General features: G+C 49.6%; 3 protein-coding genes across 3 annotated transcripts; 1 reads left to right on the top strand and 2 right to left on the bottom strand.

Annotated features, from left to right (window-relative positions):
- Positions 1 to 92: 92 nt before the first annotated feature.
- Positions 93 to 5249, bottom strand: BP5553_00537 (Uncharacterized protein; the record flags this gene model as incomplete). Its single annotated transcript, XM_032009160.1, has 3 exons — positions 93 to 1844; positions 1892 to 2164; positions 2211 to 5249. The coding sequence occupies 3 exons, from the start codon at positions 5247 to 5249 to the stop codon at positions 93 to 95; spliced, it is 5064 nt and encodes a 1687-aa protein (XP_031873214.1).
- A 1334-nt stretch (positions 5250 to 6583) lies between these two features.
- BP5553_00538 (Arabinanase) lies at positions 6584 to 8257 on the top strand (the record flags this gene model as incomplete). The annotated part of the gene is made up of 1 exon (XM_032009161.1): positions 6584 to 8257. The coding sequence occupies one exon, from the start codon at positions 6584 to 6586 to the stop codon at positions 8255 to 8257; it is 1674 nt and encodes a 557-aa protein (XP_031873215.1).
- Positions 8258 to 9905: 1648 nt separating this feature from the next.
- Positions 9906 to 13772, bottom strand: BP5553_00539 (uncharacterized protein; the record flags this gene model as incomplete). The annotated part of the gene is made up of 12 exons (XM_032009162.1): positions 9906 to 9999; positions 10120 to 10259; positions 10341 to 10666; positions 10725 to 10869; positions 10924 to 11170; positions 11221 to 11264; positions 11314 to 11907; positions 11958 to 12188; positions 12247 to 12478; positions 12529 to 13021; positions 13203 to 13371; positions 13482 to 13772. 12 exons carry the CDS (start codon positions 13770 to 13772, stop codon positions 9906 to 9908), a joined length of 3006 nt encoding a protein of 1001 aa, XP_031873216.1.
- Positions 13773 to 15357: the final 1585 nt, after the last annotated feature.

Genomic DNA, 15357 nt, shown 5'->3' on the forward strand with positions numbered 1-15357 from the left:
ATCCGCGCTTAGGCCAGGCAGAAAGTTGACCTGTCCATTATCCCACCCCCTCAACCCATTCCGCAACACCATTTCCATAACCGTATATGAGATCATCCAGTTATCTGGCTCGGCTGACTAGCCTGCAAGACCCTCTGCATGTCCTCGATATCGCTAATCGTCGCATTGAACACACTGACAAGTTCTGCCGCGACCTTATTGCGATTCCACTCTCCGCGCTGTCTCCAGAGAGTCTCCATCAACTCCCGGTTGATCTGTTCTAGCTGCTCGATAGAGCACCCGCTGCTGCCTTCTACCAGTCTTCTCTCTAAATCGTCTAGGAAATATGCCTCGATGATGAATTCTTTCTGAGAAGACAGTTGAGACGAGGTGGGCTCAAGAGACGAGTTATTGATAATGCTGGCAATCCCTGATGGCTTGGACATTGAAGGGCGGGAGGCCGCGTTACCGGAAGTAACGGTGGGATTCTGAGAGAATTGGCTGCCGGAGCTGGGGGTTTGAGTTTGCGACTGGTAGCCTTGGATATTGCCACGGGCTAGACCGTGAGCCTGAGAATGTGGCCATTGATCGTCAGTACTGGGATCGGATGCACCTTGCTGGCTGGGCCTCTGAGATGGATTTTGCTGCGTATCTGGTAGCTGCGAGTCTTGCTTTGCGCTGTCCACTGGACTTGAGGAGTTCCCATGGCTGATCCCGTTTGTCGCCTGGGTGCTCCAACCTTCGGATGTCTTCTTGCCAGAAGTCGTCGTGGAAGCATCGTTGATCATTGCGCTGGGGGAGGCATCATGGGGAATCTCTTGGAAGGCAGATCGTTGGGATATCTGAGACGTTGGATTCGGATTTGAGAATGGGCCGCCGGCCACGCTCCGAAGCTGGCTAGGGGGCTGCATGCTATGCGAATTCTGTGAAGCCTGCTGGGAGGGCTCATCCGTGCCGCCCATCTGAACATCATCACTTCGAGAGGGTATAGTTGTACCATTTGTAGCATGCTCAGAGTGCCCGTTCGATAGACTACTGACATTAAGGGTCGTCGGAAAAAGTGCGGGCCGTTTTCCAGGTATGGGCTCGCCTAAGGTAAGCGGGCCAGATTGGAATTGAGTGTTGAGTGTGCTTGCCGCCGGATTGCCAGGGTTTCCAACGTCATCAAATCCAGCAGTCGCCGCTGCACGATTTCTATACTTTTCTTCTTTCTCTTTCGCTCTTTGCAATTGTCTTTGATACACATTCTCACAGTCAGCGAAGACCGGCTGCGCCTCAATGGCGGCGATATCAACCTCAACATTTGCCAGAAGCTCGTTTGCTCTCAGAGTTCTCTCCTTATCGCCTATGCGTTTCGCATCCTTAGCAAGAGATCTGATATCAGCAAGGAAGTCTTTTGGTCGAGCATAGAAACCGTTGGACAACCTCTCCTCGATCGTAGTTGTTTCAAGATTGTAGAAGAATTTCCCACTTGCTGTCTCGCGCAACCCCTTGACACCATCTTTATCGGTGTCCAATTCAAATGGTCTGAATTGGGGGATATCTGGACGCACAAAGTTCGGGTCGAGCTCATCTAGGAGATATTGAATTTGGGTCGATGGAATGACTGGAGCCCGGAACTTCTTATACTTCCTATGAATCTGGTCCATGATTGGCTGAATCTGAACTTTGAGAAGGTTCAGCAACTGATGGTCTCTCTTCTTTTGCGCCTTGATTTCTTCCTTCGTAAGTGTGCGCGGTGGCGGTGGCGGTGCGATCTCCAAAACTTCAAGCTTCCGCTTCTTGCGGTTCAGGGGCTCTGGGAAGTCCTTCGGAGTCTTTTGAACATAATCGATGATTGTAGCAAAGAATTCCTCCCGATTGCGCTGGAACGGGTTAGCTTGAAATTCGAAAACCGATACATGAGGCTTACCTTGGTAGGGCGATCAATAGTTATACGATTCTTCTTTGAAAATCCGAACAAATCTCGAAGCATGTCCGGACTAGCTTTCTCTGGAACAGAGTCCGTAATTCCCAACACAAGAACAGGATCAGTTGGAGGGATTGCCCTGAGCATTCCAAGGAAAGTGGTGATCTGTGCTTCAGTGAGAGTATGATACCAGGTATCAATACCAGGTATAAAGATGACGCTCGGTTTGTGCCGCTTTACTTCAGCAAACAGCTGCACGATCGCGGCTTCAGGAGACTACTGACGTTAGTAAAGGCATTGATTGAAATTCAATAACACGTACCCTAGCGGAGTCACTGAAAATTGTGGGAAGATCAAAGCTCTGCACATGGAGACCCTCGAAGTGATTTAAAATGGCCGAACCAAGATATGCCTGTCCCATTCCAGATTCACCGCCAATTAATAGACGGGGGCGGAATACTCGGGACTTCTCGAATTCCTGTTGCATCGTTTCCCGTCCGAAACCCTGATCAGCATCGTCAAACTGCTCGTACATAGCTTCTTGGAGTGCAGTGATCTTCTTCCTTTGAGGAATCAATCCATCTAAGACAGTTTCAACCCGCTTGAGCTGATCGCGCAAAAGAGGCTCGATGAGCTTTGGAAGCGGTGCTGCGCCTGATGACGTTGCACGCTCGGAGGAAGGAATCATCTTCTTGACGGAGAGCATGAAATCCTTGGCAGTGATCTTGATTTTATCAGGATCTACTATAAGCTTATCATTGCATGAGTAGATTTGAGGATAGGTGCGCTGGATTGCGTTCAAGGCTGCCTCGGTGCAAAGAGCTCGAAGATCGGCGCCTCCATAACCTTTGGTGACGTGAGCGAGTGAGGATTTGAACGAATCATCAATTCCCCAGTCCGTTGTGTGGATGTTGATAATAGACTTGCGAGCGTCTAAGTCTGGAAGGGGAAAGTAAAACTCTCGATCAAAACGGCCTGGTCGCCGCAGGGCTGGATCTATGTTGTCTGGTCTGTTGGTAGCACCTATAACAATGACCTGACCTCGACCATCCATTCCATCCATTAACGCGAGCAAGGTTGATACAATGGATGCGTGGATTTGCTCTTGTTTGCTTGATCGAACGGGCGCTAGACCATCGATTTCATCGAAGAAGATGATACTTGGCTGGGTCTTTCTTGCTTCCTCAAACAATAACCGAAGCTGCCTTTCTGCCTCACCAACCCACTTGCTCAACGCATCAGCACCTTTGCGCATGTAAAAGGTGATCTTCCGGCCTCCAGATCCCACCGTAGCGGCAAGAGCTCTTGCCAGAAGAGTCTTACCAGTTCCAGGAGGGCCGTGAAACAACACGCCACGAGGCGGAGTTACATGGAATTTCGTGAATAATTCGGGATACAATAGTGGCATCTGAACCATTTCTTTCAGTTGATCAATATGGCCTTCCAATCCACCAACTTTGCTGAAGTCAACATTTTGATCAACACCCAAAGGATCAGCGTCAGCCAGTGCCTTCTGGCTCTTGACTTTTCCAAGGTTGGCCGGGGTTCCAGATAATGCTGCGGCGGTTTCTGGGTTTGTTTGGCCAATACCTGGAAGGAGTCCCCCTGGCATGGCGGAGGTTGGTGTCATTCCAACATTTCCACCAACGCCCGTGGGTCGCTGCATTGTCTCGTCATCACTACTGTCAGAATCGGCACCGCCAGCTGCTCCGGTTCCCCAAGGGCCACCAATAGCTGGGGCAGGGCCACCACCACCACCAAAGGGTCCAAAGGTGGTATACAGATTCCGCTCCCAAGCTTGGCTGGCGCCATTTCGTCCTCCCCTTCCTCTTCGAGTAGGGGTAGGAGCGGCGTCTTCTCCGTCTTCATCCATAGCGTAAATTTGATCCATAGGCTTGATGCTATAATCGACAGGTTTCCTCGCACGGGTGGCGGATCTTTCGTATACAATTTGCGAGGTCGCGCGAGGTCTGCGTCTTCGAGATCCGGCTTTCAGATCTTGTAACTCTTCGGCAAGTTCATTTTCGTCAAGTTCAAGCTCAGATCCCGGGCTCCGTCTTCTAGAGGTGCTCTTCGACTTGGCTTGATCCGCTCGCCTTCCTCTTCGGACAGGGCTTGATTCATACCCGGCATCTCGGTCCTTGTTCTTCTCCGAGCCACCAGACGCAGAAAGTTCGTCTTCCGAAGGATCTTCGGCGGGTTCGAAATCACTACTCGCATCTGCAGCCGACTTTTGCTTCTTTTGTGTATTTTTCGATCCGCGAGTTAGTCTTCGAGATCCACCTACGGCTAGCTCAGCGGCAGTATCTTCCTCCTCCTCAGGAGCTAGGTCAGAGACGACAAGGTTTGCCCTTGACGCTCTATTGTTTCGCGTTATGGGGACATCATCGTCGTCATCCTCATCGTCCGCAGCTTGCTGCTCTCCGCCTTCCTCGGCATCTGCAGGGTCATCGGCTTCGTCATCAGCGCCTTCTACATCTTCCACTGCGGCCGCTGGGTCTTCAGTGGTTGCCTCGGCCTCCTCCTGCCCATCAGTTCCTGCGATCTCGGTGGTCATGACAGTGTCCTGTTGCTCGTGTGAGCTAGATTCGTGCAGTTCTTCCTTTATTGTAGAAGCGGGTTGCTTGACTCCTTTGGTTCCTCGGGTTCGTCGTCCAGGTATAGGTTCCGGACTCTGACCCGGCCGGAGTATATGTCGACCTGAATCAGAAAGCGCAATTGGCTCTTCACCAGCTTCGGAAGTTGCGCGTGTGGTTCTTCTCGTAAGGAAGCCAGCAGATGTAGGCTCTACAGTGCTCCCGCTTCTCCGCGTGCGAGCTGCACTACCGGCTCGAGTTGCGCGAAGCGGTTGCGGAGCATTAATTTTCAGCTTGATGATTTTCGTTGGTTTCTGGTTCAAGGGCACCTCCTCTTCCGCATCTTCATCTTCGTCTTCGTCCTCGTCGTCTAATACCGGCCGGGATCGCTTTCTCGGGGATTTGTTCTTCGGCTTGTCATCGTCGGATTCGCTTTGCATGTCATCATCCACGATGTCCGCATCAGAATCAGTATTCTCCTCGTAATTGACCGACTTCTTAGTGGCCTTGCGCACAGCTCTTCCGGTTTTCTCGTTCATTTCGACGTCTTCGTCCTCCTCAGGATCGTCAATAGACAGGTCGTCGAAGCTGTCATCAGCGAGGTCGTCGTCTGAGAGATCAGAACCCTTGTATCGTTGGCGTTTTCGCGGGCCGCCGGAAGTCCTCTTCTGTGTGCGAGACCTCTTAGCTGACCGGCGCGGCGCAGCGCTTGAGGGATCAAAATCGGTATCGTTAGAGTCTGATTTGTTCGGGTCGAAGTTGTCAAGCTTGCGTTTCGAGGGCATGTCGGATAAGCCAGCTAGGTAATATTCGTAGAGATGCTATGCTACTGGCCACGCGGGGATCCAGATGGAGATGGAGGGGAACTCTCCCGGGTCGAGATACTTCGTTTAGTCAAGCACGAAGCTTTTGCTGCAATCGCGGTGATATCGTGGCCTGACTGTTTTGACCAGTGGCGGCATTCATCTGCAAAACATGAGGAAGGAAAAGGCACTCATGAAAGAGAAATAGGCAGGGAGACTGGCATCGATTGGGTTGGGCGTTGGATTGGGATCAACTCAAGAATGTAGTCTTGCAAGCAGTGAGAGTCTGAGAGGGAGTTGGTTCTGCCCGTGTGTCGCGCTGCTGCGTAAGGTAGCGGAACGAGACAACATTTCATTTCTGCCCAGCCAATCAACGGGGCTTAGCGACTGCGCTAGGCGAACCAGGGCGGCGAGCAACACAACAATAGTTAGCGCACCATCGCACCACTTGCACAATAGCGACCGACAGCGACAATAATAGGAGAGAGAGCTTTGCACCTCAACTTCACGCATCTTGCAACTTGCAACGCGTGGGCAGCCCCCCGTCGCCGAGCCCTCAAGCTCTAAAGGGGTCATATGCCGGTCTAGATGCCACTGGGCCATCATTTGAGCGCTCTAAAAGAACGCCAACTCGGTCCAACATGAGTATGCCAGGAGAGAGAAAAACAAGTGTTTTCTTGAGAAGGACGAGATACTCACCGTCGATTTGAAGAATGCGGCTCAAAACCTTATTTGGGTTCCTGGGCTAGCGTCTTGTGGGGTCTAGCTCAGTTAGGCCTTGTATAACCCACGTGATGCTGGTAGTACTGCCAGCTCACAACATCCCCAAAAAGAGACCTAGACTCCTCTCCCTGGTTCTAATTACAAGCCAAGGTAGGTAGAAACATCGCATTTCCTGTGTGCTCCAAGTTTATTATGTCTCGTGTTTTGCCATCATTGTGGCCGTTATCACGTGTTTTTCCCACCCGTCTCATCACCGTCCACTCACTCGTCCGCAGCGCGTCCACTATCCTCCACGCCGAGTTGATCCCAGCCTGCACCGGATTACTACTTTGACATGCAATGTCTTGCAGTAATATGAAATGCAGAAGGATAGATTGAATTTTCAATATTTCCCAATGGCTCATGCTCAAAAACCCATGACTGGTGCATGATGCGTCCACATCAGACCAGAATATTTGGACCCGTAACTTTCCCCCTACAGAGCAGAGTGCTATTAGTTCATGGCTATTTACTTCCTCCATTTCCCGCTGAAGATGATCTTATTCCCAGATATTTTTAACTTTCTATTCAGCTTCTCGATCACTTGAATTAATATGTGGTCTTTTAACATTGTTCCAAAACTTCTCATTGTGACTTCTATCTTTAAAGGAGCCTTTATAGCTGCCGGAGCATCTGTGTCTGCTACTTTCAACAACAACATCCAATACAAATTTGACACCGATGGCAACTCAATCGATTCCACAAGCGGGAAAATTGACTTTTTCGACGGAGCATATATATGGTATGGCCTTGCAAATGGATGTGGACGTGTATTCTGCGGCATTCTCTCGTGGTCATCAACGGATCTTCAGACCTGGCATCCCAATGGCTTCCTGTTTGATCCCAACACGCCACAGATTCAAGATTTCTGCGCGCCGCCATTGTCAGGCAATTGCGGTAGACCTCACATCGTCTATAGCAAGAGCACAAAAACCTATGTCCTCTGGCTTGACGAAGGATCTCCCGGTTTCGCGCTCTTTACTAGTAGTCGACCAACCAGCGGCTATACTCTTAGTGCAAACCGAGCTCTAGTTGGCTATCAACCACCAGGACCTTTCAAAGCAGGCGACTTCAGTGTAGCAGTTATCAACGGCACCGGCTACATCGCCTACTCTCTCCTTGACTTCAGCACCGTTGGGGCCTCCATCTGGCCCCCCTTCGTCCAGAGCATCTACGTCCAACAGCTTACACCATCACTCCTTAACACCACCGGCAACGTTACCCATGTCGTCTCAGCGGCCAGTGACCTCGTTGACCTGTCTGCCGAATCGCCAGATATCTTCCGTCGAGGTGATTATTTCTATATCACGGCATCCAACACGTGCGGTTTCTGCACCGGCACTCTACTCGTGGTGTACCGATCAAAAACCATCATCGGGCCCTGGATCCGCCAAATAATCAGCGCCGACACCTGCGGCGGGCAAACCACTGGCGTTCTCACCCTTCCCGGCCCTTCCGGCCGTGGGGACGCATCCTATCTCCATCAAGCGGATCTCTTCAGCACGGCGCCCTTAACAGGGATACGAACAGCCGCCCACGCCCATCAATTCCAACTATTGACGTTCTCTGATCTTGATGGCAGCGTTAATGACCTAAACTGTACCCTCTCACACAGCGCAACTGCCTCCGTCATCAAAGGAACCCTCCCGAAATCAGGCAAACCCTCCCACGAACCCACCGTCTCCTCCCCCGACCCCTTAGAAACACCCTACACACCCTCCTGTCTCCTCCCAACCTACCAACTCTACCAAACCTTCATCTCCCCAAAGACAGGCAAGCTCTCCACAGTAAGCGTCAATATCGCCGGCATAGCAAATTCCACAGGCACTTTACAGTTAACCATCTTCCGTTACGACAATACTACCGCCTTCTACACACCATTCTACAAATGGGATACACTGGCAACGGCATCCATACCCGGGTCATCCATCTCGCAGGCATTCGAAGCTATTAGCGTCCCTGTGAACAGTAACATAAAGGCGAACGATAAATTGGGTATTGCCGTTGTGTGGGAGGGGGTTGCTCCACTGTGCGTTATGGTTACGGGTGCTACGGGAACAGGTGGGGACGGAAGATGTCCTATTGAGAAGGGCCCGGGAGGGAGTGGACGGGACGGCAGTCTCTTCGCTATTGGTGCCGCTCAGGTGAGTTTCCGTGGGAAGGTCGGGAAGACCCCTCCAATTGTTGTTCTGGACGGTGAGATTAAGTGGGCTGCTGTAATTAACTAGATGAGATATATAATCCGGTTGGGCTCCTCGCAAAATTCGTGGCAGGATATACGTAAAAAAAATAGTTATGAGCTTCAGACACGTTATAATAGAGTTACTTGTCTCCGCTATATACTATTAATACAGTGATAAGTAAGCAGCCCGAGGTTACATGATTTAACACCGCCTTATAGGTGATCGGTTAAGATCACCTAATACCTCGGCCTCGGGGGTTAAGCAATTTAAGCGAATATGTGCATCACCCCCTTTTTCTATCTAGCCTTGTCTCCCTACCTAGGTGGGTAGGTAATTAAACTGCTATAGAGTTGTACAGCCCTCTTCCTGTTCTCTCCTCTATACCCAACCGTTCACTTCAAATCTTAACTTTCTACTTCAACTTTCCAGTTTCAACTTTAACTTCTCACCTTTTCTAGTAAACCTTTTTTGTATATTTATAGGTTTTTTTTAAAAGTTATCCAAATATTCGCGGCAATCGAGCTCTTTAAGTAGCTGCACCAACCCCACGTGGTTGCGACTACGGACGGACTTGACACACTCCACGAATCTAGTTTCACGGTCGAAGATACCCGACTGATTATACAACAGTACAGCGTAGCCTAGGATACAACATCGCCTAACCCGATCTACATTAAATGGATATACGGGATCGCAGCAACATAGCACCAGGAGCTTCTGTAGAATACTACCGATGATACCAAATTGGAAATTTGGTATACTCCGCGAGTCTGTCTGTATACAGTCCTTTCCTTAACCTACCAGCCCTATACATCTTGAAGGCTGGAGCCAAGTTTATCGTTCAAGGTACTCGGCAGGACGGATCGGTATGCTATCTTCTAGCATATGAGTGGCAGGACGGAAACACAAAGCACCTCTCCTGGCTTGACAAAGACCAACCAGCTACATTATTGCACCCCGAACTCCTCGGCGGCTTTACCACCTTGACGAGCTTTATCAACGGCGCTACAGGAGAGCCTGAGAAATAATATGAGCAGAATTCGCCTAGATACCTATAATGTATTCAGCTTTGTCAGTGTACTTAGGTTTGTTAGTATAATTAAGTTTGTCAATGTATTTAAGTTTGTTATGTATTAATTAGGTCTGTTTTATAATCACTGTCATAACGGAGTATACTAAAATCATGAGCCGGGCTCCCGGGATGGAACTAGACAGGAGATAAAGCCCCGGGGTGGATATGAAGGGCCTTGTTGCAATACCGGCTGCATCTATACTTTGGTCTGCTGTTTATCGTAGGCCATAACAGTAGTCTAGGTTCGTTTTCTAGGGCGCGGGTTCGGGTAGGATTCTCAAGCGTCGGTGCCCATTGTCAGATGCTTACTACTGGAATAAGTGACGCTCGAATTATACCCTCTCATATAAACCCCAAAATACCAGTTAGATAGCTATAAGCAGACAAATATTTTATTCCTAAACAACATCTGTATAATTTTCTATATACACATACTAGCAAGGTATACGCAACAATATAGACATGCAATTAAATCTCATCGAATCTAAACTGTAGCAATCTGCTGCTACGTGTACAAACCCCCCTGTGTGCAAGGGAAATGATATGTCACCGTGCTAATACATCGTACTTTCAAAGGACAAGAGATAATGTACTCGAAGAGAGGGGACGGGGGCAGGCTTGTTAAGCACCCTCGCCGTACATATCCCAGACGCTTTTAGGCGGCTCGTATATCACATCCACGGTGCCGACGACGTCTTTGTAGTCCATGTCAAGGCTAATTTGAGGGAATTGCTGTTAGTGCAAGCTCGTTTTGTCCGTTGGCTGGAATAAAAATAGGACGAGGACAAAATAAACACAAAGGTAGAGTCTAGAGAAAGAAATGGGGATGATGTACTCAAATGCTCTCGGCCCACCCATCGCGAGGCCCTTTTCAGACGTCCACACGGGCGGTGCTGGCAGTGCGATAACGCTGACGCGCAAGCCGTATTTGTAGTCTGCGATGCCAAGAGGAGCGCCATTGGCCTTGTCGAGTACCTATTGTTGCTGTTAGCATCACCTAACTTGAATTATCAAAGTCTTAAAATGTTTGGCCGTAATATAAAATGGCGGACGTACACAAATAAGATCTGGACAACAAGCCACGACTTTGTCTTCCTTCCCATCTACTTTTAGTATGGCGCTGAGATTCTCGTTCTCGAAATCTATCAACAGGTTTTCTGTGGCACTCTTCTTCGGAGTCGAGCTTGTGTTCCGCTCATTTTCGATGTCTGAGAAGGACTCGAAAAGAACACTCCCCCGAGTAAATCCCTGTGCGACTTTCCGGGTTACGGATATTATTTTGCCAGTAAATATCAGCTTGCCATTCTCCGAAGACAGTAACGACGTTATGGGATCCTCCTTCAAAGAGCGAGACAGAGCAATTGAACGGCCGATTGTCCATGCTACGTAGAAGATGGTGTTAGGAAGGAAGAAAGCGAGTAGGGCTAGGAATAAGCTTACCGTAGGAGAAACTGTTTCGTGGTAATGTCTTGGCTTCCACGCCATATATAGGATTAACAGAAAGTCCACAGAGAGAACCAAGGTTTGTGCAAGCATCTCGCATGAGGATTTCAGCCTCATAGTTATCGTGTGCCGCTGTGAAATCCTGGAGAGTGGCCGGCGTCAGTTTTCAATCTACTATTGGGCTCGTGATACGTACCTCACAGCTCCCTGCCCCATCAGCTAAGGAAGCTGGGGTGACAGAAATATCCTTGAGACAGCGAACCGTTTGCCAAAGTTTAGGATACGCTCTGGCAACAAGATCTGTATCCAGCACACATTTGTTAAAGCGGTTGGCTGCAAGAAGTGCTTCAAACGCATTCATGCCACCTATTTCGTTGGGGATCACAGCATCGAAGTCCGCAATGCCGGTTTGTTTTACTACACCTTTTATGGCATCGGTGACCCTGTATCGCGGTGAGAAAGTGTAAACCTACGATAATGACACATAACTTACTCATTCAAACCAGGGATTCGTTCCAAATAAACACTTGGTGAACCCTGCAATTCGTGAGCAACAACTACAATGGGTGTTGAAGACGGATCTCACCATAAAACCACCAACAAGAACAACAGAGTTATCAGGAAATGTATCCTGTCTTCTGATTGTAAGGGTTTCCCCATTTCGGAGGGCTAGCCGACAGGCAAGGTATGCTGGATAAGGCTCTCCACAACTCCCAACCCCGAGGACACCTGTGCCATCTTGAAGGAATAGCAGGTCCAATTCTGACAGATACCATAGATCTCCTTCGATTCTGGGCCTATAGGAATTGATGTCGGTGTGCTTGACGACGTCGTATGAACTAGCTTTGGAACCAGTGAAAGATTCCTTATATACCTCATCAGGTAATATTGCACCAGCTTTGTGAAACTCTTCACCGTCGAGGGTGGGGTTGGCGGGAAGATGGGTCTCTTCATAGCCTTCCAGGAGATCTCCTACAACGCGGACTAGGATTCTGGTCGCCCCATTTGTGACATAAGAAATTGGTACTACGTCGACGTCCACAACTTCTACAGTATGCTTATTGCCGCCTGCAGCAACGCATCGCTCGATGGCAAGCAATTTGGCGTCTTCGACCTGCTGGTCAATTGTCTTCTCAGCCGGAAAAGCTGTTGTATCAACAGCGCCGCTGATCTTTCCAATCTATGAATAATTAGTAGGGGCTCCTAATTTATGTTGTAACCAAGACATACCGCAGCACCCACGGCATTTGCTACCTCCAGATACTCTGGACGAATGACCTCGTCAGCACCAGCAATTTTACTTCCGATGATGATACTGCCACCGCCCACGAGTATGATCCTTGCATTCCCTTGCTTTGTCTTTACCAAGTCAACAGCTTCCTCCAGAATTCGAGCAATCTCGTCTAACCCGGACGTTTTGATTTCTGGCGAAATCGGATCCCATCTTACCAAATCCGTCGCCTGTAATATTCAAGGTTAGAAGCCGATTCTGACAACCACGATTTTATCAGAAACTTACAGTTAATATATCACCACCAAACGACTTGCCGTCCTTCTCTAGCCTTGAACCGACAGAGGCAGGACCGATGGTGGTTCGGGTTTCGTTAATGCGGACAATAGACCCACCACCCAAGGCAATGCTATGCACATCTGGAATAGTGAAATTTGTTCTCACTCCAGCAATCTTTACAAAAGCCGCTGACTGCCGTGGATAGCCATTCTTCATCAAAGCGCAAACATCCGTTGTGGTTCTAAAATTTATCTTAGTACCAACGTCTGAAGATTGGGGAGAGAGTTTTACCCTCCGACATCGATCACGAGCACTTCTCTTTCGTCTGATTCATCTGACATATGAGATTTGGCCAACAGGGCAGCACCCCGCGCACTATTTGTTGGGCCCGAAGAGAAGCATCGAACAGGATATTCGGACGCGATTGACGCCTTGCTCAAAGTCCCGTCATTAAGAGTAATGTACAGCTTGCAATCACCTAGATGGCTCAAGGCATGCGATAATCCAGTAATGACACGTCGAGCAAAGCGACGAAGGCTTGCGTTCAAAATGCTGGCATTTTCTCGCTCCAGGAAGCCCAAGCGGCCGATGGCGGAGGAGCGAGATATATCATAGCCTGGACCAAGCTCGGAAGCGAGTATTGAACATGCCTCCTTTTCCTGCGTATCATTCGAAGGGGAGTATATGCCGATAACGACAATACTTGGGATTGACTTGGCCTTGATAATGCGCGCCTGTTCCCTGAGTTGCTCGACGTTGATCGGGGAAATAGGCGTGCCGTCCACTACAGAAGTTAGTTGCTTGAATGTCCGATCCGAAACTGCCATAAAATAACTTAGAAAAACGAAGGTGTTCTCTGCCAACCACTTATATGGTCAATGTGGTAGAAATGGAAGAACCATCCCAAACATTGGTGGAAAACCACACCCTCCTCAAACATTTCGAGTTGATGAAAATAACCCTACCTTGATATCCACCATCAACATAACCAAAATGGCCTTCTACCAAGTTTCGCAAGGCAAGTGGAAAATCGACGAATGGGGGAGATCCTTGCGAGTAAGGCCCGCATAATCGGATCACAGCTACCTTATCCAATTTGCTCGAATCTTGTTCCTTTACTGCATTGATGAATTGCTACGAGAGATCAGCTCATATCCAAGTGGCCAGCAGAATGCGTCCTGCCGCATTATTAATGCGAGCAGTCCGTATCTATATCGGGGTCACAAGGTCGATAAGGCTCTTACCGTTGTCCCAATCTTGACTGAGTCCACGCGACAGCCCGGAGCTATGTCTGCTTTCCTAACGACCTCTTCGATCGCATGTTCCACGCCTTCTTGTATATCTGCGGTCGTTGGAGTTTTGTGACATGCCAGCACAGTGTTGCCTTGGAGGATGACCGCGTCGGTATTCGTGCCACCGACGTCGATGCCTATAACGCACGAGGAGAGCTTCGAAGGCATTGGATTTGCAGGTTGAGTTGCTATTGAAATTGGGGTGGGAGGATCACCGACTTTAACACTATCAGGACAAGACATTGACTAGCATAATGCCGGCGAAAGTCACAGCTGGAGGAGAAGTGGACGGATGCAAAAATTAACTCGGTGGTGATCTGGGAATTGCCGTTTAAGATATGGGAGGCTCAGTTTGCCATGATGTACGTATTGCGGGTCATAAACAGCTGTCACCAAGGTTTCACGGGGGGTCGGGCAAGCAAAAAGCAGCAACGTTGGACGGCCGCTGGATATATGCATACGGACCCTGACACATCGAAACTAATTGCACAAGAGTGGGATCTTAAAGGAAGTCTTAAGAGTCTGCGAACGCAGCGCATCCTTCGTTCCGTCGGCTGGAGGACTGGATGAAGGTGTTGCGGACTGGATCACTGGTCAGTTACCGTCAGTGGTTTCTTGAGTTGACAGCACCGGGCCACGTGGACAAGGATGTGGCGGACGCCTAGGTGTTTGGCGGGGTTCAAAACGATGCTATTCCCGGAGCAGCTGCAGTTTTGAGTAATGTGGTTATTGTCGCGGTACGAAGGGCAGACGAGTGAGCGAGTCAGAAGGAGCGCGGAGCCGGCCAGAAGGGGGAATCCTGCCGAATCGGGATCGCGGCCTTGGGCGGCCAGGCGAGGCAGCCGATTGAAAAGTGAGACTACCGGTATTACGACTTGGTACAGTGCTGTACAAGCACCAAGCACGAAGGGCTGCCAAGAAAGGTACAGGTATGTACGCAGTAGGAGAGCCGGAAATACAGTACTATGTAGGAGGAGAGATCTGATAGATAAGATAGATAAGGGAGGCCATGTACGTGGTACGTAGTATGATTTACGGTGTCTTGTTTTGTTTTCGTTCCAGAGGACCGGTACAGCGTACAGTCGACCTGCAGTGAGCGACCCAACTGTTCGGGCGAGGAGCAGCGGCGGGGACAATGAGGCTGAGGCTGAGACAGGCCACGAAACTCGGTACTCGAGCATGGTCGGGGTCAGTCAGCCTTGCAATAATTCATTCCCAAGGACTCGGTTTGGTCATTCCGTCACTCGACTACTCACTCACTCGATTCTCACTCGGGTAGGGTAGCGTGACGATGGATGGGACGAGGAATAGCGCCATGACCGGTCCACCAGCCATAGTCCATACCGACATGTAGCTATGAAGTGCGTACAGAGGGTGCCCCGTGACAGTCCACACTCGTCCACACTCCACAACTTGAAGGAAAAAGAAAAGAAAAGAAATCTGCTGGGTGAGACAATAAAGGGGTACATTTAGCCCGTTAAACAATCCTGAGGAGTGAGTACCTGGGTACCGTAGGTTGATAGGTTGATAAGTACCGCAGTGCACGCACCTCCGTACTCTGTACGAGCCCACGAGGCGATGAACAATGATGAGCAACGAACCTGTTTATTTTGGTCATCGAGTTACTATACGCGAGCTGCTAGCGCCGTCGGCAAGATAAACGATAAAGAGCACTCCAGAACAGAGTAAAGTTTTCTGGCCCGCCTGCTACCGAGCATTAGGGCTAGTGGCTCCCTCCACTAAGACTTACCAGGAAGCTAAGCCCACTAAGATATCTGCAGCGGGAAGACCTGCACCCACCCGTCAGCCTCTCCAGCACGGGAGTTAG

This window comes from Venustampulla echinocandica, assembly GCF_003357145.1.
Source record: "Venustampulla echinocandica strain BP 5553 chromosome Unknown scaffold_0, whole genome shotgun sequence".
Lineage (NCBI taxonomy): Eukaryota > Fungi > Ascomycota > Leotiomycetes > Helotiales > Pleuroascaceae > Venustampulla > Venustampulla echinocandica.